Here is a 26,236-nt window from a genome sequence, read left to right as displayed (position 1 = left end):
GATGATCTTAAGGTCCCTTCTAACCCAAACCGGTCTACGATTCTAGATGTAAAACTGAAAGTATGTACAAGTACCTTTGTGTTTAGGAGAGAACCATTTTACTTTTTAGGCTGACTTTTACCTTTGTTCCTTAATTTATAGTAAGGAAATAAGGATATAATAAGGAAATAAATATAATTTAATTTATAATAAGGAAATAATAAGGAAATTGCATTTCCTTACTGCAGATTGCATAGAATACCTCGAGAGCTTAATTCTTAAATGGGACTTGTGCAAGCAACCAGAGTGGTATATTACTGTGTGTATCACTGTTAGGGACATGGGTTAGTGGTGGCCTTGGCAGTGCTGGGGTAATGGTTGGACTTGATGATCTTAAAGGTCTTTCCCAACCTGGTTGATTCTATGATTCTGTCCTCATGGCTGACTAAGCAGGAACAGCTAATAATTCCTTGCTACTTACTGTGTATATATACACGGTGAATATGCAGTTCGGTTTTGTCATTAGGGATGACAAGAAGAGGATTTTGGGGATTTCCATCGGGAAAATGGAAAAGGGAAGGGATGCCATCCAGAGGGACCTCGACACACTTGTGAGGTGGGCTGATGCCAACCTGATGAAGTTTAACCATGCCAAGTGCAAGGTCCTACACCTGGGTCGGAGCAATCCCAGGCACAGCTACAGGTTGGGCAGAGAAGAGATTCAGAGCAGCCCTGCAGAGAAGGACTTGGGGGTGTTGGTCAATGAGAAAATGAACATGAGCCGGCTGCAGTGTGCGCTCGCAGCCCAGAAAGCAACCGTATCCTGGGCTGCATCAAGAGGAGCATGACCAGCAGGTCGAAGGAGGTGATCCTGCCCCTCTACTCTGCTCTCGTGAGACCTCACTTGGAGCATTGTGTGCAGTTCTGGTGTCCTCAACATAAAAAGGACATGGAACTGTTGGAACAAGTCCAGAGGAGGCCACGAGGATGATCAGGGGCTGGAGCAGCTCCCGTATGGAGACAGGCTGAGAAAGTTGGGGCTGTTCAGCCTGGAGAAGAGAAGGCTGCGTGGAGACCTCAGAGCAGCCTTCCAGTGTCTGAAGGGGGCCTACAAGGATGCTGGGGATGGACTCTTCATCAGGGACTGTAGTGACAGGACAAGGGGTAACGGGTTCAAACTGAAACAGGGGAAGTTTAGATTGGATATAAGGAAGGAATTCTTTACTGTGAGGGTGGTGAGGCACTGGAATGGGTTGCCCAGGGAGGCTGTGAATGCTCCATCCCTGGCGGTGTTCAAGGCCAGGCTGGACAGAGCCTTGGGTGCCATGGTTTAGTGTGGGGTGTCCCTGCCCATGGCAGGGGGGTTGGAACTGGATGATCTTAAGGTCCTTTCCAACCCTAACTATTCTATGATTCTGTGAATCGTCAATAGTCTTATTGGCCCTAATGTCAAAAGCATTGTTCTCAGAGGTCACAAACATATTGCAGGAAACCCGTAGAGAAGTGACTTGAAAATTTATCAGCATTCTAAGTCTTTGGCACATGCAGGACCAAGTAATTCTGCTGTGGAAATACTGTTGCTTTTGTACATCTGGTTATCCAACCTCCAGCATGTAATCCACAGTGACACTTCCAGAACTACATGAATACATTCAGGTTCCTGGCACAGATGTTTTTCAAATAGAAGAATGATATGGTCAGAAGTTGAGCAATCTTGGATGCCAGGGGAAGAGTGACTGCTGTGTAATTAGGCGTTGTTTCCTAATAGTGGGACATCTGTAGTCCGTATGTCTGTAACTGCATCCTACAGCCTGGCTTTGTTAAAACAGAGTTAACAGAACGCAACCAGTCAGTGTTGAATGCAAGTCAATAGCGATCATGTTTGAATTTTGAATTTTTAAATAGAAATTTAGTGAAGATGCTCTCTATTATTCCTTTGTGGCTTATCTTCTACCATGCTAACTCAAAAACCTTATTGGCAGCGTTTGTGTTCCACATCTCCTTGACACTTTCTCCTTTATTCCTGTAGGTGCTTAAAGTGTGCCGATGCCCCCTGTCAGAAGAGTTGCCCAACTAATCTGGACATCAAGTCGTTCATCACAAGTATTGCGAACAAGGTAACATCAGGCTTGGAACATGGAAGCAGGTAGCAGCAGTCCTGTTACTGAGACGGTGTTTCAGGGTTTCTCTCTACGAAGTCTTAAAACAAATAGCTTTTACAACAGATGCTTTGAAGCTGAACAGTTTTTAATTGGTTTTAGTTCTGTTCTGGGCCTGGACAGATAATGGATAAAGCAAATCAGGTCACTTTCTGATGACGTTTTGGGGTTTGATGCTTTTCAAACACAATGATATTCCAAACCCCTGAGCATTACAATGTAGTTATTGAACCTTGCTGCTACCTGAGGAGTTACAGTTGAAAAGTTTTTTTTGGGGTTTGGGGTTTTTTCAAGAAGTGCTGATAGTTTGAATTTGCTTTGGGCAGCAGTTTGGCACGAAGGTGGTTATCTCAAGGAATGGTTTCCTGCAGTTTACAGTAAGAGGCTCTGATGAGTGCAAATGTAGTCCCTCCCTTAGACTATTAATACAATACAGCAGGAATAAACAGAACTCCTCTTTGGAGGTCCTGTACCTTTTCCTTTCTTAATAGGCTGTTATACTGTAATCATAGAGTCATAGAATAGTTAGGGTTGGAAAGGACCCTGAGATCATCCAGTTCCAACCCCCCTGCCATGGGCAGGGACACCCCACACTAAACCATGGCACCCAAGGCCTCATCCAACCTGGCCTTGAACACCGCCAGGGATGGAGCATTCACAACCTCCCTGGGCAACCCATTCCAGTGCCTCAGCACCCTCTCAGTAAAGAATTTCTTCCTTATATCCAATCTAAACTTCCCCTGTTTCAGTTTGAACCCGTTACCCCTTGTCCTGTCACTACAGTCCCTGATGAAGAGTCCCTCTCCAGCATCCCTATAGCCCCCCTTCAGATACTGGAAGGCTGCTCTGAGGTCTCCACGAAGCCTTCTCTTCTCCAGGCTAAACAGCCATCATGAAATCTTCAAAACATGAAGACATTATTTGGATTTGTGGTTTACAATTGGCTTTAACAGTTAGAACTAGAAACAAGGATGACATCAAAGTTGATGTGACAAGATTAATTAGGCTGTCTTGGATAGCCTAAAGATGAGTAGATATTGACTGCCTCATACCTTTTAAAATGTGCTTCCCATCATTAGGTGCTGTGTGATTTATTTGTCTGGAGAAGTCCAATTAGACTCATAATCTACTGGGGGTGCTACAGAGATTTTCTGGCTGCATTTTATGCTCTAACATGTCTCATTTAGATGCAGCTGAAAGGGCCAACGCAGGTAAAGCCCGAGTGAAGTGGGCAACAGCAGCACTGCCGTGTGCACGTTAACAGCCACGTTGCTTTTACTGCACTGTGTGTTGTAGTATAAGAAGAGAAGATACTGGTAAATTCTGCACCTTAACAAGAAACATTAGGATAAGAGGAGATATTAAGGAACATGTATCAATTATAACATTAACTGTGTGTTGATATGGTTTGCAGTAATTGGTATTATGTCCAGCATCTGCATGTATCCTGTCACTCCAGCATTTGTTTGCTGAACGTAGGTATCTGTTTGCAACCATACTCTGTGTTGTACTGCTGCTTATTACCTCTTCAGGAATCATGAAGCACACAAACAGAAGAGAGAAGGGACAAGGCAGTAATGAAACTGCCTGTCTCCATCTCATCATTGTGCTGTAGCTTGTTTAGGAAACTGAAAGCAAATTTTATGCAAGTATTTTAGCAGGATGGTATTTTCTTAGTAAGAAATGAATTATGTGCTGCTTGGAGTCGGATAGGGTGATGTGTTGAGGAAAGGAAAAGGGCATGATTATCTAACCACAAAAGCTGGGAATAAGGAAGCAGGGAATATGGGCTCAAGAGTGCCACAGAAGATGTCAGAAGAACTAGGTCTTAATAGGTCCACATTTAAGCTGTCAGACGGTCAGTGATCAACCTTACAGAGTTTGGGCTGTTTGATGATATTAAATCATCTTGGAAGTTACAGATGTCGGGTTTTGCCCTGAGCAGGTGACCCGATCGCTTGCTGCTTTATCAAGAAATCCTGCTTTAAAGAAGCATCACCAGTGTACTCCTATTCCCTCGGGAGGTTGAATAGTCCTTACGGAAAAAATGGAGTATCTTAGATTACTGAAACATATCTCCAGCCTTTCTTTCCAGACCCTATCCCTGTCTATCCATAGCTACTGTATCCACTCTGAAGCTAGTTTGTATGAAAGGTATACAGCAGTTTTGGTAACTGCTTTTACCTCCCATTGGTGCTTGATAATTGCTTAGGCAGCAGGAAGCATCCACACGCAGGAAGCTTTTTAATAAGTCAGGTGCTTGGTTTCTGCTAGCCAAGATGTTAGGATGGGAAATTGCATCCTTCTGTGCATTCCAGTTCCAAGTGTGAGTTTACATCGTCTTGCCCATTGCTTTCCATCCTTACCCTGTTGGAAGAAATCCAATATAACCTGGTTGTGGAAGGATTCCTCTGCAAGAGCTGTAGTGCTGACTTAAACAACCAAACAGAAAACCAACACAATCCCCTCCAAAACCCCAAAACCTAAAAGTGAGGAAACCCCACAACCAAACACGTTGAGATGCCGCATCCCTGGAGACACTCAAGGCCAGGCTGGATGTGGTTGTGGGCAACTTGAGCTGGTTGAAGATGTCCTTGCTCATTGCAGGGGGTTGGACTGGAGTGAGCTCTGAAGGTCCATCCAATAGGGAAATAAATCTCTGTTCTTCCTCAAAAATAACTGCCAATTCTTTTGCTTTCCCTTAGGAATAGGATTTCTTTTTCTAGGTATGGGTGTGTGCTACTGTTTTTACACTACTGCACTTTGAAACTCCTGTTTTGTGCCAAGCAAGCCATAGACAGAAGGTGATAGTTGAGAGAGGAGTGCCAAACCTGAAATCACCACCTTGGCAGAGCCTGAGAGCCATTACTATGGCTGCTCCTGCAGTGTCCTCTCCCCTCTTGCGCTGTCACTGTAGTGCCTGGGCTTCCTGCACCATACACTTTTAGAGCAGACAGAAAACAAGACAAGCACACTAAAACTCCTAATTTGATAAGTTTTTAACGGAACCAATAAGGAATTTTTCACTTTTTAATGCATTTCCCCCTAAACTTTTATTGGCAGAATCAGTCAGGTATCATGCAGCAATCTGCTTGCTGAATAGTTTTGTGTTAATGTCATAGAAGTATTTACTTCGCATGATCAAGGATATTTTACTTGTTGAAAATACATTTCATAATGGATAAATACAGTTTTGCCTGTTTTCACCTTTTCATTTTTAAGCCAAAATCTCATCAATATATCTGGTAGCTTCGAGACGAAAGGAATAGGTGAAGTGTAGAACATTCAGGTATTTGAGGTCAGTAAATTGGGGTATACTTTCTATGCTTATTAAAGTCTCCATCCTGCTTCTGAAGCTGTCTTCATCACTCGAGAAACTCTCTTCACCAGGTTACCTTTCTGCTTGTTTAGGAGGGATACAGTTCAATGTATCCCTGGTCCTCATCCCTGTGTAAGCAGTGAGCAGGTTTGCACGCAGGTATTCATTTAAATGCGATTCATTATTAATACAGGGTATTTAGACAGTGGCGTACTGCAAGTGAATTACTTTGTCAGGTATTTAAGAGCTCCATTGTACGTAGTTTGTTTTGTTGGCAAACTGCTCCAGCAATCTTAAAAGGTCAGGGATTCTTGTTCTCTTAAGCCTGAGGCTTTTTAGGTACTTACAGGCCGTGTACAGTGTAGTTGTTGTGGCTGTTCTGGCGTTAGACCTGAGCTCAGGAGTAGAAGACAGGGGAGGAGGGGTTGTTTCTGGGTTGAGAGGGTAATTGAATTGCCAGACTCAATGAGCCTCGAGCCTCTTTGAGAAGAAGGATGTCACTTATGCTGTATTGTGCTCGCTGCTGTGACACGGTGGAGTTTCGGCCACGGCTTCCATCCTCTTTTCCCCATACAAACTGGATTACAACTCCACTTCATAAAGGTACAATCTCTTCTATTGTGTCTTTCCAATCAGTGTTTCTTCTTGCAGTTGTGGCTCTCAGAGGCCAGACTTCAAATTCACCATGCGCCCATCCCTACTTTTGTTTCTAAACATCACCATGGCACCAAAGTAGTATTCCAACTTCCAGCTGCCCTCTCTTTAAATACAGCCTCCTCCTTGCAGAGTGCGTGTTCTTTGTTTTACAGTGCACAAGTGCCATCTTAGTTATTTCTTTCTTTAACAAGGAAAACCCACTAAGAATAGAAAGCATTCAGCTGCTGCAGAGGCAAGTTTTGTTCTAGCCCTGAGTGAGCACCAGGAGTGAGTTTAGGATTTTATGTCCTCTTTTCCCTGTATTGCTACATCAGAGCAAAAAGGACTTGGTAGAATGGACTTCCAGCACCCGTCACCCTTTAGAGCTGGCACAGGCAGATCCTGTACAGCAGCAGACAATCCTAGGGCTTTCCAGAAGCAACTCTCATGCAGCTTGTCCAGCTTACCTCGTGTGAGCAGAAGTGTGTGCCATCAGCAAGCAGCAGCTCTGCCTTTGTGTCGTTCAGTGCGACTTGGAGTTTGTGATCAGACACCTTTATGGTTGAGTAGTTGCGTTGAAAAACAGCGTGTTGGTGCAGTTCAGGCATGGGGGTATGAAGTTATATGACATGGCCCAGGCATAAGGAGCGAGTGACTCAGCCTTGATGGTCTGAGTCAATAATGAAGAATTAAGGGTGAAGAAGTAGCTTTTGTGGTATCAGTACTCCGAAATCTCTCTTTGTCGCTGAAACTCTCTGTTCTCCCATTCTTATCTCAAGTCTTGCCGGATTACGACGATTCCTGACATTGAGTCAACAGTTCCCTCCTTGTTCTGAAAGGCCATCTTCTCCCAAATCCCTTCATGATAAAGACAAACTGATGTGAACTGACACAGCAACCGTTTTCTAACAGACTTGATAGGTACATGTAAGCCTTCTGGTGACCAGCATTAAAAAACCCCCAAACAACAACCAGCAAACCCCCCCCCCCCCCCCCCCCCATAACCCCGAATCCCCAAACCAGCAAAGCCACGCTGCCCTCTGGATAAAAGGTTGTCCGTGGACGATGCAGAATGCTGGGAGGGAAATGGAGAGAGAAATGAATGTCAGGGACAGTACAGGGGAAGTTGTGCATCACAAGTAGATTTTTGGATTTCAGGCTTAAGTTTCAGTAAACCCAAAGGAAATGTGTGGGGTTTTCAGGAAGGAAATTCATGTCTTCAAGGGAGGAGTGGGAGAGGGAGCAAACTGGAAGATAGAGATGGGTACCAAAGGCTAAGGGTGAATCCGATGTTTAGGAGATCGAGGGAATGAAGGTAAAAGTGTTTGTGGCAATCTGCTGGAAATGGGAAAGAAAGAAAAGAGCGTGGCAAAGGAAGGCAGGAGACAAAAAGCTACGGGATCATTAAGGGAAAATGAAGTGAAGGAGAAGGGAAAAGGGTGGAGAGGATTCTGACAGGTGAGAGGAGCAGAATGATGGCTTCTCTGTGCCAGGAGAACTCTGAGTCAATTAACAAAGGACATCTCTATGCCGTTGCAAAGGCTGTAGAAACTCATGAGTCACAGTTCATATGTAAAACACTGTAAGTGGGATCCTGTTAATACAATGAAGGATTGTGGAAGTCAGAAAGCTGCTCGATGATTGGGAATAATTATATCTAGATATGCATCACGATTAATCTTTAAGTACTCCTCTGAGGCCCCGGCTTTGGGAAAGGGCTGTTTTATTCCGCTTTCTCTGTTCCTCTTTGTATATTCCAGGTCACTAAATACAAAAACCCAGCATTTTCAAGGAAAAAGTAGTAATGGCGTTAAATTGATGCACTCGAAACAGTGACTTTTCTTGAGATGTCTGTTTGTACTTAGTGTAATGGAATGGCTGACAGCTGGTTTCAGTTGCCATCGTGTAATTATGTAGAATAGACTTTTGCGATGACACTGTGTCAATTAAGGAATCTCTCACATTCTAGACTACAAAGGACAAAATGACAGTACAAGATATTCCTTCCGTTCTTCCTCATAGAAAGATAGTGACACTGTGTGAAATTACAGCCCCGTCCTGATGACACGAGTCAAAGGATGTGAAAGATTTCGGGATTGATTCAAGCTCATCAGCATTATAATACAGAATATGCATGATTGGAAGAAGTTGCCGTTCGGTTGTGTTCCTTCTTCTTCGGGAGGTATTGGGGGGGGGGGGGGGGGGGGCGGTGACAGACTCGGGGGCGTTTCTTGTACTATTTGAACTGGTGTGTGTGTCAGTGTGAAAAATGCTTCTTATATAACAACGTACTTTAAATAGTGGCTCTTTGCTCTGGGGAAGCATTCCAATCCAGTCTCTCCGGAGGAAGTCTTAAAGCCATCGCAGAACATGAGCGGCGATAGGAGGTGGTGATATTTCCCCGTGGTGTTTTTTTTTTGCTGCGTCTCCCTTTTCTGAAACTAAACCCGGATGAAAAGGGAATTACTGCTTTTTGTCCTTCTTTCCTCTGGAAGTCTTCACTCTGTCCCCAAAATCCTGATGGAGTCCGTGTGGTCATTCTTATTACACAAAGCGTCACAATGCGTATTCTTCATTGTTTTGGGAGAAAAAGGGCAATATCGGAACACCCTGATCAGCTCTTGAATTGAATTGGAACAAAAAGATGCTATGAGCATTTCCTGATAGTAAACGCAATTGCTTCTGGGCTCTCAGTATTGATCCTATGTGCTTTAATAGGGTTTTTTCCAACTAAAACACAGTCTCATTTGCATGCAAATTATATAATGCTTCCAAATGATACATGTGGAGATCCTCCTCTGCCTGGTTTCCACTGAATATTGATGTCTGTTTAAGGCTCGGTTTTGTTCCCTGTGTTAGCAATGTAGTATTTATTGACATTTTGATGTAGGAAACCACAGAACATCCTATCCAGTTAGATTCATTTATTTCTATAGAAGCGCACAGGAAAAAAGGATCCTATGAACAAAGGCAGGAGCAGACATTCACCTCATTAAAAGGTTTGGAAACATTCTAGTTTTTAGACCTGCTTCCTCCGTGACGTCTGTAAGAAACCAGCTCACTGAGTCATCTTATTAGTTCAGCATCTAAAAACATGACTCCAGAGTGTTAAGGCAGCTTGCATCATGCTATGACCTGGAGTAACTTGGTCGTTTTAATGAAGCCAGTCTCCCTTTAATTCTGATCCTTTCTCATGGGCGTTGTGCTGTGTGCAGTTCTGGTGTCTCCATGCAGGACGTGGAGCTGTTGGAGCAAGTGCAGAGGAGGCCACGAGGATGAGCAGGGGCTGGAGCAGCTCTCATATGGAGACAGGCTGAGAACATTGGGGCTGTTCAGCCTGGAGAAGAGAAGCTGCGTGGAGACCTCAGAGCAGCTCCCAGTGTCTGAAGGGGGCTGCAAGGATGCTGGAGAGGGACTCTGCATCAGGGACTGTAGCGATAGGACAAGGGGTGATGGGTTCACACTGAACCAGGGGCAGTTCAGGTTAGATCTAAGGCAGAAGCTCTTCCCTGTGAGGGTGCTGAGGCACTGGCACAGGGTGCCCAGAGAAGCTGTGGCTGCCCCATCCCTGGCAGTGTTCAAGGCCAGGTTGGACACAGGGGCTTGGAGCAAGCTGCTCTAGTGTGAGGTGGCAGGAGGTTGGAGCTGGATGATCTCAAGGTCCTTCCCAACCCAAACCAGTCTGGGGTTGTATGATTCTGCATTCACCAATAGTAAAATTGACACAGGGAGACTTTTTGTTGGCAGACAGGAAAGCCAGGTCATCACTGAAGCTGAGCTTCCTTTGCGTCTTTAGAGGTGTCTGCTTTAGCACACTTGGAGCACACTCGTGAAGCAGTGCAGAAGACTTGCCCTGCTGCTCCCAAACATGAGTGGAACACTTTGGGCTTCAGGTGGGACTGTCTTTTATTTTATCATTAAAACTTATTTCAAGTGTTAAGAGTAGAAGATACATACTCTTTGATACAGTTTACCTGATGTCTTAATATTTATCACGGTAAGATGTTCTGTATATGTACACCTTATGGTGCTCTCACCGGAAGAGAACTGGAATGATTCCTCTTTTTCTTTTGCGCTACCGCTATTTGTGGTCAAATCATGACCATAACATCTCAAAACTTCCCAAACCTGGACCTCCATCCTATTTCCCCCAATATAGGAGTTCATTCATTCCCATTAGGACTTGAGTCCCAGTCTCTTCCTTACAGAACTCTGGATGTTCTGAGGCAGGTTTCCTTCAATCAGCCATGATTTCAGTCGTGTACCCACACTGCCCCTGGCCCCATTTCTCTGAAGCTACTCTGTCTTTCCATAGCATAGCTGTGCTCAGAGTTTGGGTTGAGCTTGCAGAACAAGTTGAATGCACCAGCTGGGTTGATGCTGCCTGTAGTGGCACAGCTCAAGTGTGAGACCATACTTTACAGAGATGTAATAGTATTAAGCTTAAGAAGGAACATTTAGCAGCTTCGTATATTGATTTTAATTACAAAACCTAGAAATGTAGAAAATCCTTAATGAAGTTACTTAACTGGAAATGCACGTTGCTGTAGGTGTTTCCATTGAACTGGAGTTGAAGACAAAGGGAACATCTAACTCTCATATGTAGTGAAATATCAACCTGGATGGGAGTTCTTTGGGAACAATTTTGTCTTTGAGTTAGTGAGAAAAATCCCTCCACTAGTTTGCAATTATTCCTTTGGAGTGGAAAAAAGGAATGGTCAGATGGAATTGCTTGGGGAACAGACATCTAGTGCCACTTAAGATGCTGCCGGGTCTCTGGGCTGGTCTCTGAGTGCTGCTGCAGAAAGATGCAGGTCTCCTGCATAGACTATGTCACCTCTGCTGTCTGCATGGCTGTGTGTCAGGGACATCTCACATATGGCTGGACTTCCATGTTTTGCTGCTCAATTGAGCTTACAATGGCTTTACTGATTGTTTTTAGCAGCTTTGACAAGCTGTGGTGTATCAAAACAGCGTCATTCATCTGGAAGGGCAAAAATATTTGCTAATACCTACTATTTCTGTTTAACTAATCCTCCTTTACATTGGACTACATGAGAATTGGGGATGATAAAGTGACTTAGCAGGCACCACAAGCAAAATGGTTGAAAGTTCTCCCACAAGAGTTGTGTAGAGGGTTTGCCTATGGATTTTAATAGTGCCTAGGAAAATCCCATGCAAGTACACCCAGGTGATGGACAGGGGTTCATGCTGTGCGGTCGACCAGTATCTGTAAGCAAAAGGTCCAGTTACATCTACAGAGACATCTCTTAAACGTTGGCATTCTGTTGGGAATCTCTAGGCCGTGTTTATAGCGTTGGCTTTAACTTCAGCAAGTTTCATGCTCTGTCTTCTGGTCCATCTTTAGTGAATTGAACGTTCCAAAGCAAAGCCTTGTCACTCGTTGTTGGTTGTATTGTCAGATCTTGACGCTGCTCGTTTGATTCATAACTGGATTCTTGCTCTTCTGTGGCACCTCAGCTATGTGCTGCGTACTGGGCTGTCTTCTGGCCCTTAAAGGAAACTCTGGCATTAACCCAGCTTCATGGGCTTCCCTTGGTGGGGCTTAAAATGAAGACCTGGAGTCTACATGGAGTAAAATTCTGTATTGACTCTACAGCAGCAAGGATAGGATGTAAGCGGTTTGCTTCAGTTCCACCATGATGTCATGAATGTCAGTGTAATGTATATTCAGAGCAGCCATCAGTAGTTGCCCCACTCTAAATGAGACTTCAATTCACTCCTCTGATTCACCCTCTTAAGAGAATTATCCAGTCTAAACCCAAAAACCAACCAGGGGTTGTTTTCTCACGGCATCAGACGCTGGGAACTTGCTGATGTCCATTTCTGAGGATTTTTATTATGGGAAGAAATCTTTCCAGCTCTCATATATCATATATTCCTTTGCTGAAGATGTGCACTGAATATTGAGCATGGGTGAAGTTATGAACTGTGCGTAACTCCTTCTATCAGTTCCCTGGTTTACTGTTTAGGGAAACAGGAAACTCAGGGTTTGCCCTGATCCGTATGTAGTTGAGGAAAAAGAGTTCAGTGGTGTAGTATGGACAGGTTGGTACATAAGAAGCTTCCTTCTCTTCCCATCATGGGTCTGAACAATTGGCAGTACTGATCTGGTGTGAAGGACAGGACTATCCGCAGAGGTGGTGTGCACAGATGTGTGAAATAAGCTTTTCATTCTCTGTGTCATAAAGAACTGATGCTCCAAGTTGCACTTGCTGGTCAGGTCTCCAGCAAGGGTTACGACTGAGCTACTGCCCAATTGACCTAGAAATAGAGAAAGTATTTACAAGTATATAATGCAGGCACAGGAGGTTTCAAACATAGACCTGTTAGGCCACTAAAAGTCCTACAGCCGCCTCAGGTGGAAGAGGCTTTTAACTGATTTGGCTGAGAAAGTTGGGGCTGTTCAGCCTGGAGAAGAGAAGGCTGCGTGGAGACCTCAGAGCAGCCTTCCAGTATCTGAAGGGGGCCTACAAGGATGCTGGGGATGGACTCTTCATCAGGGACTGTAGTGACAGGACAAGGGGTAACGGGTTCAAACTGAAACAGGGGAAGTTTAGATTGGATCTAAGGAAGGAATTCTTTACTGAGAGGGTGGTGAGGCACTGGAATGGGTTGCCCAGGGAGGTTGTGAATGCTCCATCCTTGGCGGTGTTCAAGGCCAGGTTGGATGAGGCCTTGGGTGCCATGGTTTAGTGTGGGGTGTCCCTGCCCATGGCAGGGGGGTTGGAACTGGATGATCTTAAGGTCCTTTCCAACCCTAACTATTCTATGATTCTATGATTTTGCAAGCTAAAAAGGTTTATCTTTGCAGAATCAACAAGTTTGCTTTCTTTTCAACATCTTTGACATAATGCAGATTAATGTTGGTGCATTTAAACAATGTCAGTGTCATTTATTGTACTCTTATTTTTATATTACTCTGTTAACCAGAACCAGTGTTTTGTGTTTTCTCTTGAATTGTTGCTTCCTGGGTATGCGACACTCCCTCACTCTCTCCTTTTCCCCTCTTCAGAACTACTATGGAGCTGCCAAAATGATCCTTTCTGACAATCCCCTCGGCCTGACGTGTGGAATGGTGTGTCCAACATCAGATCTCTGTGTTGGTGGCTGCAATTTGTATGCCACTGAGGAGGGACCCATTAACATTGGTGGATTGCAGCAGTTTGCTACTGAGGTAGGTCAGACTCACAAATGTCTTAAATTCTACATATGTACCAGTGAGTATTGTCTAAGCGGTTGCCTACGTTAATGGTTTGTGTAAGAAAAAGTTGGTACTGATAAAATCAATGGCGTAGGATGTTAAAATAGTTATCTTACTCCTTACAGCACATTCTGAAGCTTGGAAATGCTTTCATAAGGCAACACTTTATAGGAACATAAGGAACGTTATTTGTGAACAAGAAACGTTGGTAGTTGAGACAATTTGTTTTCTACTGAAAGGTTTATCTAAGGCAGCTGACATTGTGGATGTTACTGAAGTAGGCTGCTTCGGGAAGAAGATCAAGTGCACCTGCATCTGCAACTGCATGTTAAGTAGATGTTGAACTGTTGTGGGCATGGTGTAGATCTATGGCAGAACTAGTGTGCGTTTGTATTGGTGTTGTGGCTAAGAAGTTTCAGATGATTTAGGCTTTTAACTGTTCTGTTTTGTCAAAACTAAGCAAGTTGTTTCAGGTTGACCTGGAATATATGTCTGTGTGTACCTGTGTGTATTTGTCTGCATAGATAAGAGATACACACACATATGTATGTGTAAATGTATTAGTTCATGCTGGTATGTGTGTATTTTGGTTACTGAAGCAAAGGTTGTTACTTGCCCCTTGTTGTTAGGAAGTCTTATGGAGGGTTTCTGGTGAGGTGCATGTGCATCATTTGTGACTATATAGTTTCAATCACTGTCTAGAACTACCTGACAGGAGGTTGTAGTGAGGTGGGGTCAGTCTCTTCTCCCAAGGAACAAGGGATGGGACAAGAGGAACCGGCCTCAAGCTGCACCAGGGCAGGTTTAGATGGAGCTGAGGAACAATTCCTGCCCCAGAGGGTGCTCAGGCATTGGCACAGGCTGCCCAGGGCAGGGCTGCAGTCACCGTCCCTGCAAGTGTTCACACACCGTGGAGACGAGGCCTCAGTGCCATGGGTTAGGGGTGGCCTTGGCAGGGCTGGGGTAAGGGTTGGACTGGATGAGCTTAAAGGGCTTTTCCAACCCAGGTGATTGCATGATTCTAATTTCCATCTGAAGGAAGGCAGAGGATACCGCGCATACATTAAATCCTTTGCAGGCATGGCAAATTTGTACTAAGCTCACCTGATCTCATCTCTGAAGTGTCTTTGTGTAAAGTGAGGGAGTTGTGGCTGTATGGAAGAAGTATATGTGTGTGTCAAGACCGTAAATTTCTATACAGGCCTTAACTAATAACCATGTCCCTCTTCTGTATCTTGGGCCATTTGGCTGGTCACATTCACAAACATACAGTGAAATCCCAGTCACCTCTACAAGGCCTGAGAAAAAAACCCAACAACTTTGTAGAGACAGCCCAAAGTAGAAATGCAGATCAGTGTGAAGTACCAGATGATAACGTCTGTAAGGCCAAGGTTTTTACCTGTGCCATCATCCAGAGACCTCACACCCCCTTCTCGATAGCTGTGGGTCAGGATTCGACGAGCAACCAGTGCTACCTGCTGCAGTTCTTCTCCTTAAATCTGTTTGTATCCCTCCTTGCTTCTCTCCAGGAGACTTGCAAAGGAACACCTGCTAAACATTTCTGCTAGCTGTTGCTCAACCTTCTCTCCCATCTGCCATTTGGGTAGCTATCCACTTCAGTTTTCCAGGGGTTTGAATGCACAAGTGTGTGAGAATCCGTTTGGACCAACGCTCTCCTCACAGGCTGAGGCTTGAAACAGTGAATTGTGTTTGTTCTATGTGTATATACAGTATACGTGTGTATTTATGGATATAAAATATATGTATATACATATATTGTATGTGTATATTCAGATTTTATCACTTGAGGCAATTTTATTACCTTATCGTCTAATGAGCTTTATTCCTTATATGTAAAAATAGGCTATTTTTTGCAAAGCAGAAGACTTTTTGCTTAAAGAAATACAAATAACCAGCACAAACCCGACACCCCCCCCCCCCCCCCCGAAAAGAATAAAGAAGAAACATTAAGCACTTGTCAAATAGATGATAAATACAATGATGAAATATTACTCTTTAGGAACCAAATGCAAGTAATATCTGTTAAAACTTGATTTGTGTCTCCTTTTAGCCCTAATGCTATGATTAATAGAGAGGAATTATGGCTTGCTAGATAATGCTAAATATCTGCTATTTTTCTTCAAAAATCTTTAGAAATCTATTAAAAAAGGCTCAGTGCTGGCACAGTGATTGATAGAAAAACTGCAGGGAGGATGAATGGCTCCAAATGGCTTCGCTCCTCACGTTTCAAGTTTGTTTCCAGTGAGAGGAGTTCTAACAAAGTAAGGTTGGTGCACGATTTAGCACTGTAACAAAAACAACACGTCAGGAAATGCTATCATCTGGAGGATTTTGTGGTATCCGAAAATGACAACATTTGGTTTTATAGAACCATAGAATAGTTAGGGTTGGAAAGGACCTTAAGATCATCCAGTTCCAACCCCCCTGCCATGGGCAGGGACACCTCACACTAAACCATGTCACCCAAGGCTTCATCCAACCTGGCCTTGAACACCACCAAGGATGGAGCATTCACAACCTCCCTGGGCAACCCATTCCAGTGCCTCACCACCCTCACACTAAAGAATTCCTTCCTTAGATCCAATCTAAACTTCCCCTGTTTCAGTTTGAACCCGTTACCCCTTGTCCTGTCACTACAGTCCCTAATAAAGAGTCCCTCTCCAGCATCCTTGTAGGCCCCCTTCAGAGGTTTTAATAACCTTTAGACTTGCTGCTTTTTAACAAAGCCTTTGTATGTATTGTAGTCCTCATACGAAGTAATCCTGGGCGGTCGGTTTAGTACTCAGTGTTGTTGGTTTAGGTTTCATTCCGTTAGAATTGGGAAAGTATGTATAGTGGGGAAAAAATACAATGGTATGAATGCTTCCAAGTGAAAATCATGACAAAAATACATACCACTGAAGAAAATCACACGGTTCTGTTGCTCATAGAAATATTGGCCCAGATACTGCAAGCAAAGTGTGTTCACAGCTTTACTTATCTGAGTAAGTTAGCAAATGGTGTAATGCAGGCATGCAACATGTGCTACTCTTAATGAGAGCTCCATGGTAGTTCTCATGGACTGTGTAATAGTTTGTCCCACAGGGGCTTATTTACTGCGAACTCCATTGTGCATGAAGCCAGTTTTAGACTTTTTTCCTCCATGGAATTCTTCTGAGCATCATACACTTGACACGTTGCGAGCGCTACTAAAAAGGCACAACTGCTAGCTGAGATTAAAGGTAAAAACTGCGCTAAACCAGGAATGCGGGTTTAAAATGGCAAGTATATGGGTATGATGTGTGGCCCTTTGTGCTTCTGAACAATGACTGATCATCTGTTCCCACTGCAGCGAAACATGCCTAATTGTAAGATATTGGTCTTGCGTACGGTAGAGCGACATAAAAATGGCTCCTCACACTTACTCCCATCTTCCTTCTGCCCTTCCGTTGAGTTCCGTAAGTGCGGTTGGCTCGTTCTCAAAGTGAATTGTAATCCAGTCTGGAAAAAAAAGGTGGATTTTTGACAATGAAACGTTCAAAGGGGGGGGTTTGAAATGAGGAAACGTCCGTTTGTATTTGTGATGTAGAATGTGTACACTGGGATGCAGTTACCACGGTAACTGTTGCATCTAGAGAATAACATGGAGTAAAAGCTCCCTGTTATAAATGATGAGTGTCAAGCACAGGTTACACCTGCTGCTGCACAGGTCAGGATTATATTAATGTCTTTATCTGTCTCCTTTGCCCAAGTACTTTAGAATCAGGGAACATCTCTGTTCTTGTGAACACAAGTTCAGTGAAAATACACTGAGATTGCAGTGACAATACATACAGGCATGAGCTGTATGATTGTCAGTCCCCCAGAATACGCTAAAATTACTGGTTATTCAGGTGCAAGTTTGTAAGCTTGTAGTCAAAAGGAAGCGTGATCTGTGACGTTGTCTGTTGTAGTGTTAGCAATGAGCCCTCAAAGTCTTCCATTCCTGGATAGACATCCCAGAACTGAAAGGTTCTCCTGTGTTTCTAGTTAATCATGCTGCATAGAGTAGCAGAAGCTAAACAGAAAAGGTATTCATTCAGTTGCTGCGTGCTGGATTTGAATACTAGATCATTTAGTACTGGGGCTCTGGTGCCAGCTACAGATCTGGTGATTTGTTTCTCTCTGGAGATACATTCTGGCTGCTGTTGCGGCAGAAAGGAATTGGAGAAGGAAACTTGATGTGGTTTTTATCCCAAAAGATGCATTGTATGAGCTTCCCTGCTGCTAACCTGGGGGCATGTCAGCAGGTTTGACGGGTGGGCTGTGGTGAGGGCACTCCACTGAATGCTCAACCTCCCTTCTCCTCCAGCCCACCGTGTGTAAGGAAGCAACAGCTACTTCTTGTGCTCAGGGTGCCGCATTTAGTCACATATTGACAGCTCTGACCAGTCTGAACGTGATTCTTGTGGAGCCGTCTGAAGTTCTGTCCCCCTCCAGTAACTCAGGGGGTGAATCCGAGTGAAGCTGTGAATGCCCCATCCCTGGCAGTGTTCAAGGCTAGGCTGGACAGAGCCTTGGGCGACATGGTCTAGTGGGAGGTGTCCCTGGACGCCTCGTTGGTGTTGGAACTGGATGATCTTAAGGTCCTTTCCAACCCAAACCATTCTGTGATTCTATGACTTCTATCTCAGGCCAGAGCCAAGAGACTTGCTGCTATTTGGACAAGTTCCGTAAACTCCACAGTATGTTTTACAGGCATTAAACGTTCTTTGGTTTCTTTTTAAGGCATTTAGATTAATGTTGCTGTGTCCTCGTCAGTGATGGGATCCGTGACATGTCGAGGCATGGACTCGGCGGTGTCCTAGATCCATGGTTTTCCTTGGGACTGGAATAATGCTTAAATACAGTTGTTATGTAGGTTTTCTGCCTTAAATAGTCAACTCCCTCATATTAATGGAAACCAGCCTACAGGATAAATATCCATGGAAACCACTGGGGAAGTGCGAAATTAATACAATTGGTTCCTAAATGTTACTGATTTCATGGCCTGTATTTTTCTTTCTGTGCATGAGTGAAATCTGGTAGTAATTCAGAATATACCAATATGTTTCCCACTAGAACAAATACCAGCTAGATGCTGGTGTTTATCTATTAAACAGCTATGTCAATAGCCGTTGTAAGATGTGAGCTATGTCAATAGCTGTTTGGTATCTCATCATATTAGTGAAGGATATTTAATAGCAAACCCGACTAATAAACTCCTTTCTGTAGAGTTTAAGCATGGAAACAAGCATTGAATTCTGCACCTAGGTGGAGAAGGGTATCCACAGCATTTCGATGAAAAATTCCGGTTGGAAAACTCCAAAGTGCTGAAGTGAGTTACTTTATTCTAATTCCTATAAAAATTGCAATCACGGTCGGGAGTAACTGCTCCAAACCTGCTCTCATGGTTTTAAATGGTTTAGATCCATTTAAATCATGCTTACTACGCCATAAAATGATTGTCATCACGTTAGCAGAATGCATTTCTCTGAGTCACCTGCCACTCTGCCAAATGTCACCTCTCGTCATCAAAACATGCTAATACTAAGGAGTGAGGATTTTATTCCACGAGGAAAACAAGAAGCTTTTCCCTGTGTGCATCCCGAAAAACAGCTCCAGTGGGTTGGCTGAAACTTTCCAGGAAAATGGAACTTGTATCAGATGCTCAGCAATTGAAATCCCTGGAGTTGGCTTGAGTGGGAACTATAGTGTTTGCATACAGTGCCTGCAGTTCTGCTCTTTGTCAAGCACACCACATGTTTTGGAACGAGAACCAAGCTCGCCGCAGTGGAAGGAGGTTTAAATGGTAAGGGAGAAGAGAACAAACCCCCAGATTTCACACTGGAGGGAACATTGAGCAAGTGCACTCGCACCTTTACATGTTGAAGTAATGCGAATACAGAAACTGTAATATGTTATGAACGTCTACATCAAGAGAGGATTTAGTTCAATTGCTGGAACACGAGCAGAATAGAGCGGCTGGTTTGGTTTGCTCAAGTTGTGTCTTGCTTGAGGACAGAGTCTCCATAGTCTTGTTTTGTAAACTGAGGGATCCTTTCTATTGACCCTAGTGAAGTGGAGCTTAAGAAGTGGGTGGAATCTGTGTGTGTTTGGTTTGAAGAGGCCCTAGATGGTGAAATAATGATGGTTGCACAGTATTTGATAAACAGTTAAAGAATAAATGCCCAGTGCTATTAATGGCTAGTAATAATCGAACTAATCTCTATTGTTTGTGTATGAGAGAGCCAGAAGGAAAGGCAGGCATGGGGACAATGGCTTAGTCTTTCCACTGAAAGATTCAGCTTTAAAATCCATTATTTGGTCCCATTTTCCTGAATGGGTTAAATATGGGTTAAATATGGGTTAAATAACCAGAATTGGTTAAAAACAACTGCCAAAGCAAATAAAACCTTCACCTGAAGAAAAAGGAAATCATCTTTTTGAAGGGAAGGTGGACAAGAATGGCAGTGGTATTAAACTGTACTTGCATCTGGACCACATTCTGAGCAGGTTAAAACTGGAGATGAAGTTGGAGTGCCACGAGGATGATCAGGACCTGGAGCACATCCTGTATGAAGGCAGGTTGAGAACATCAGGGACTGTAGCGACAGGACAAGGGGTGATGGGTTCACACTGAACCAGGGGCAGTTCAGGTTAGATCTAAGGCAGAAGCTCTTCCCTGTGAGGGTGCTGAGGCGCTGGCACAGGGTGCCCAGAGAAGCTGTGGCTGCCCCATCCCTGGCAGTGTTCAAGGCCAGGTTGGACACAGGGGCTTGGAGCAACCTGCTCCAGTGGAAGGTGCCCCTGCCCGTGGCAGGATGAGCTTTAAGGTCCCTTCCAACCCAAACCAGTCTGGGATTCTTATCACAGCCGTGTGCAATGTGGCATTGAACACTTGCTTGCAAGGCAGGTCATCTCTGCACGCCAAAGGATTTGTCCAGAAGAGTTCAGTGTTATTTAATTGGGTGATTTACAGCATAGGCAAACTTCGCCGTGAAGTGAGTGAAAATCGTTTGAGATGCATTGGAGCAGTTTGCTATTTTCACACAGTTCCCCTGCCAGCCTTAATATGCAAAGCTGCCACCGAATTCCAGATGGCAAGATATGCAGCACAGCCAGCTTGTGCGGCAAGAAGGACAGGTTCACCCTCTTTGCAAACAGGCAGGCTGGAAGTTGACCATTCAGCCTGAACCACCGGGATTTCCTGCATGAGTGCTTGGTTTCTGAAACCTAACACTGCACTGTGCTAGTGTGGCGCTTTAGTAGCACAGTTACTGGATGGGTATAACTATTCAGTAATAAATACAAGCATAATTCTGTTATCAATAAACGAATAATACATTTATTAAGTATATGCACATTCACAGTGTTCAATATACACATTAAATACACAAGTTGTAATTTGTATCGCTAAGTAGCCTTCTAAAACAACTGCAGGAGTAACTTTAATGGCAGCTTGGTCTCATTCAAGCCCTTTCTGGGTGGATGTAGCAAAGCAGAGATTTGAGCGTAACCCTGGCGCATTTTGGTTATCACAGTCTGGTTTCACAGCACAACATCAGCTTTCCAGCCTGTGAAATCCATTACTAACCACATTAAACCTTCCCATACTGTATCGTTGGCAGGTTGAAATGGTTCTTTTTGAAGAACAATTATCTGTCTCCTGCTCCTTGCAGTCGGTTAAAATGCTGTGTCAGTTTACAAAGACTGGGGGAATTTGACACAGGAATTTGAGGAGGGGAAGGAACTCGTAATGGCTTTACCTGGCACGAGTGCTCAAGTGTGCATGGAGAAAATGAGCAGTGATTCCAAATAGAAATGGCAAATCCTCCCCATGAGCGGGATTTCCAAAGTTCAATGTGAAAAACCTTTTCCTTCCTGAGTTCTAAGGACAGCAAAAACTGTTGGTAAACTGGTGCAGTAGCTTCAACAGCATGTTTATTAAGGCAACGGATGATGGATGTGTTTTAGAGGACTAGTTGGTACTTATGGAATGTGTTTCTGCATTGAAATAGGTGGGCTTTTGAGGTGCAGCTTTGAAGTGTTTGCGATATGACTGAGAATCCCAATGCAGTGAACTCGCATCCTTGGTATATTGTGTTTCTGCCACAGAATATGTTTTTCCATGCTCCTAATCTTTAGTAGCTTGCAGAGGGCTGTGAATCTATTCTTTTTCCTTATGTAGGTTATCCAAGATAGAGACTCCATTCCTTCCTCTACAGTGTGTGTAAATGCAGAGCACAGTGAAGTGCAGCTCAGTGAATGTAGAACTTTTCTGCCCTAGCCTCCTACCTGTACGGCTGAACAAAGAACTGGTTAGACCCAAACCTGATGTCACTCATGTGACATTACAACTAGGTTAGGAGCCCATTGTGCTGGGTTCTGTATAAATACATTACAGTGATCAGAGACCGTCCCAAAGTACTTTTAACTGGCAAGACAGAATGGAGCAGATCATTGCCATTTTACAGGAGAGGACTTGAGGCAGTTCAGGGGAAAACAGTCTAACTTTCATTCTGCCTACAGCTTTTGGACACCTGATTGAGAAGCGGAGAACATCTGACATAGGTCAGCAACTCACATGAAATAAGTCGTATCCAAATGATCCAAGAGGAGGCATCTAAAGCTTGGGTTACCTTTGAAAACACTGCGCTGAAGATGAGGGGCAGTTCCTAAAAGCATTTCAAAACCACCTAAAGTTGGTTATTACCACCTCTAAAGTCAAGCCGTAGGTGATTCATCCAGGGTCACACAAGATGTCTCTTGAAGAAGCAAGATCTCCTTGATGTTACTCGCAGAAATACTTTTCTGGTGGTAAGAATAATCTGAACATTGTTTGGAAGGGAGTTTTTGGTGTTGCAGAGATTCTCTGCCCTCTGGCTGACTTCCTATTACTGTTGTGTTACTGGTAGTAACGCAACGATCATCTCTGTAAGGCTCTTCTCAGAAGGTTCCATCTTCTCTGTAAAACTCCCGGTAGTGAAAGGTCAGTTTGGAGACAAGAAGGACTAAACCCTGCAACCCCAGTATCTCTCACAAATGCACACGTCATGTCATTTGGGAATTCCTATCATGTTCTGAAGCAATCTGCCCTGATGAATCAATGATACGTGACAGCACAAGTAGAAGCTTGCATCATGTTACTCGTAAGAAAATCTGAGGAGGGAATGTAAAGTATGTAACCTGTTGTATTGCTTTTCAGGTGTTCAAAGCTATGAATATTCCTCAGATCAGAAACCCGTCCTTACCTCCTCTAGAAGATATGCCTGAAGCCTATCACGTGAAGATAGCTCTTCTTGGTGCAGGACCTGCAAGTTTAAGTTGTGCTTCCTTTTTGGCTCGATTGGGCTATTCGAACCTCACCATCTTTGAAAAGCATGACTACGTTGGCGGCTTAAGGTAAAAAACAATGACAGCAAAGCACTGATTCCAATGATTGTAGAAAGCATAGCAAAAACTATGGAGCAAACATAGTTTATACACAATCCTTTACCAAGGAAGAGAGTAGAAAAAATCCTTAAAGAATTCATCATTCAGGTTAACCCGGGTACAGTTACAAGGGAGCTTTAACTGCAAATCTGGTGGCTACCTCCTGTGTTCTCTTCATATGACCTCTCAAATTCCAGGGGGGAATTGTTGTCACCAAATTAACACTTGAGAAAGCGATGTCAGGAACCATTTTCCCCATATCCAGAAATGTTAAAACAAGATCATAATCATGGAATGGGCAGGGTTGGAAAGGACCTGAAGATCCTCTACTGCCTGATGAAGTACTTGCAGTGCTACATAGCAAAAGAATTGGTGGCTGTTTCAACTGTTTTATACTGATGCTAAGTTCATGGAGAATTTTAAACATAGAATGTTTTCGTGAACTACCCTTACACAGATGAAGGTGACAGTGATTAAACCTGTCCCATGTGCCTGGGCTTGCAGCTTTAGCAAACCATAACAGAAGAGAAAAAACCTCCTGCAGTTCTCAACCTTCCTCAAATTGCAGATACAGAAAGGAAGGTACCGTTGCAGGTTTCCTATGTGGTCACCACTTGGCTGATATCTCTATAGTGTTACATCCTCTCTACTTGTAGGTGAATTTGTATCGCCATAGCAATGCTGAGATCATATCTTCTAAGTTTTGTGGATAAGATAATGTATTTTAGAAGCTAACTAGTGGATACGAGGCCATTCAAAATCAAATTTGGTATGTTGAAGATGTACTCGCGCTAAAACGTTTATAAAGAAAGAGATAAAAGAAAGAGAGAGAAGGGTAACACGCTCGCGTTTCTCTTCACAGCATCACTGAAATCAATAGAGTTGACACCGTTAATGAATTTGATCCATAATGTCATAATGTCAAATACTTATTCAGTGCTCTGGGAGATAGAGAATCAATGCTGGAGAAGTTGAACTGATTACTTGCATTTTTCCCAGTGAGGTTCAGAAGTATTCCACCCAATTATCAAGGTGTTTATATATAACTGTGGAGCTGTTTTCCTCGAGCCGGTTGCCATAGAGGATTGCAAATGTAGTGTATGAAATACCAGCTCACCTGCTGAGTAGCATATGCTTTCATAAATACCACATTTCTAATCAGTTTTTAGTAGGACACAATGACATGTTTCTAACAATGAAGCTCTTTACTTGGTGACAGGTTAGACTCGGGTTGGGCTTGGCAGTATAATACGGTACTTTCTGCAGTTGCTTGCAGTACAATCCTTCAGTTGCTTCCTGTGTGCTTGCCTGTTTGAAGCGATGTGGCTTTAAGTTGCATCTGTTCTTTGTATTTTAAGTTGAATTTCAAATAAAACTCAGTCTGTTCTGCTGCGGAAAGCCTTACACTGCATTTTGCCTGTTCTGTTACTGTCCTTAGTGGTCAAGCAGTGCAGTTTAAAAGGGATTTCTTTTGAGTCTTCAGGAGCATATAGCAATCAAGGTCAGCTTTTCCTTCCAGTCGTTGGAGAAAGTTTCACATCTGGTTTAAGGGCATCAGTTCCTTTTGTTCTTGTTTTAATTTTGGATCAGAAGAGAGGTTAGCCCGTGGCACCAGCCATTGATTATTGCTTTCCTACATCTTTGCAGTCCATCTTTTGACAAATTTAGGTTATTGATGAGTGCGTTTTCAAGGCTTCATAAACTATTTCAGCTGGCTGACAAGCCCAAATGAATGTCGGAGTTGGAATCAGCTGCTTTTTTACAGTGTATTTTAACTAGGATGTTCCTTTACATCCATGCTCCATCATAGCTAACTGTAGTAATGTTGTGGCAATAGAAAGGTATCTAGGGATTGCAGCTCTGTGGTGTGATATGTAAGCGTAGCTTAAGCCTGTGATTGTCTGACCGTGTCTGAATTCTTCACATTGACAGGCTGGTTTGCCTACTTTTCACCAGTAGTGTGAAAGCTTTACAATAGTAGAGTAGGCGTGAGCAGATCATGCTCTTGCTTAGAGACTAGACAAGCTTCATTGCTTGTGCTCCTGGCTACGCCGCTGGTTTACAACATGCATTCCTTTCACTAGGCCGAAGGGGCATCCCTTAAGCAAAGGTACCACCTTAGAAACATCAGGCACCTCTAACTTGGATCAGATGTGTAGAAGGGGTGAATCTGTGACATGCTGGTCCCATCCACTGCATCCCTCCTGCACTTCTGCCCCATTGCTTTGCCCCGCTCTATCTCTCTGTTGCAGAGTCAGAGCCTGTCTTTGGCTGCTGAAAGAAGTTGTATCAGAATAATTGATGTATCAGAAGTATTGATCAGCATGACGGCTTCCATGAAATGCGTGTTGTCGTAAATGCGCATGCATGTGTCCCCACAGGACTGTGTGTTTGCATAGGAGCATGTATGTACGTATATGTGGGTATATTCCACAGCACAAAACTGTAAGTAAATGTTTAATAAGAGCAGGAAATAGTTTACAGATTCTGGTGGTGACATAGAATCATAGAATAGTTAGGGTTGGAAAGGACCTTGAGATCATCCAGTTCCAGCCCCCCTGCCATGGGCAGGGACACCCCACACTGAACCATGGCACCCAAGGCTGTTCTGGGAGCATGACAAGCCTTCAACAGATATATAGGTGGCTTGGAAAATAGGACTTCCCTTTCTTTATTAGATTTCTTTATCGAATCTTTGTTGCAGAATTGCCTTTATACGTTAGTTTCTGCCTCAGACCCATTTTTACTTAGAATGACCTATGAAAGTTGTATTGTTATGACATGTTCATTACATATTATCTGATATATAGCACACTTTTCATTGCACACTGGTCAGGAAAGGCGAAAAAAGGGCAATATTAGAAATTAGAAGGAGGAACACCACTTTCTTATCAACGTAAATAAAGTTGATGCGACTTGAAATAAGGAAAATCCTTGTGGCCCATCAAAGTTCGATGTTAAAGGTGGTGTCGTCGCTGCCGATATGTAAAACAAAGCCACAATGAATCTCTTGTGCCAGTGCTTTGTTATGGAAATGGTAGCTTCATTAATTTGAAAACACATTAAACAGGAGCTTTAGGAATATCTGGGGAGAGATTCACTTTTCTGCATATGCAGAGTTTTGATCTTCATTGGCCAAAAGTGTCTAAACAAGAACTTCACTGTGATTACCTGCAATGTGGTTTATGGCAGGGCTTTTGAACTGGCGTAAGTAAATGTCATTTCATTGGAGGTAAAGATTTGTACTGGTCTATATGAACTGAGATTTTATGCTAGCGCTGCAGTTTGCCCATACAGGAGATGTGTGGTTCTGGGAACTTGGAGGTGTCATTCCAAATCTTCCCCAGGAGGAAAAAATACCAGATAATAAACATCAAGTCAAAAAGCAGACTTGAGACCAGGAGCTGATAGAAAATGAATGACTTTGTCCATCCTGATAGCTTGATGAATCATTGCTAGGAGAGC

The 26,236-nt window shown here is 43.5% G+C and overlaps 1 protein-coding gene across 1 annotated transcript in view; it reads left to right on the top strand.

Moving 5' to 3' along the window:
• DPYD (dihydropyrimidine dehydrogenase) overlaps positions 1-26,236 on the top strand; it is a gene marked incomplete at its 3' end in the record, with an annotated part of 352,887 nt that overhangs the window by 99,948 nt on the left and 226,703 nt on the right. The window contains exons 4-6 of the mRNA XM_080623761.1: positions 2,009-2,096; positions 13,130-13,291; positions 22,545-22,741. Coding sequence (XP_080479887.1) covers positions 2,009-2,096; positions 13,130-13,291; positions 22,545-22,741 — 447 coding nt within the window. The remainder of the gene's footprint in view (positions 1-2,008; positions 2,097-13,129; positions 13,292-22,544; positions 22,742-26,236) is intronic.

Source organism: Psittacula echo (assembly GCF_963264785.1).
Source record: "Psittacula echo genome assembly, chromosome: 7".
NCBI lineage: Eukaryota > Metazoa > Chordata > Aves > Psittaciformes > Psittacidae > Psittacula > Psittacula echo.
Note: the sequence above shows the minus strand (reverse complement) of the source record. Positions and strands in the feature narration are given on the sequence as shown.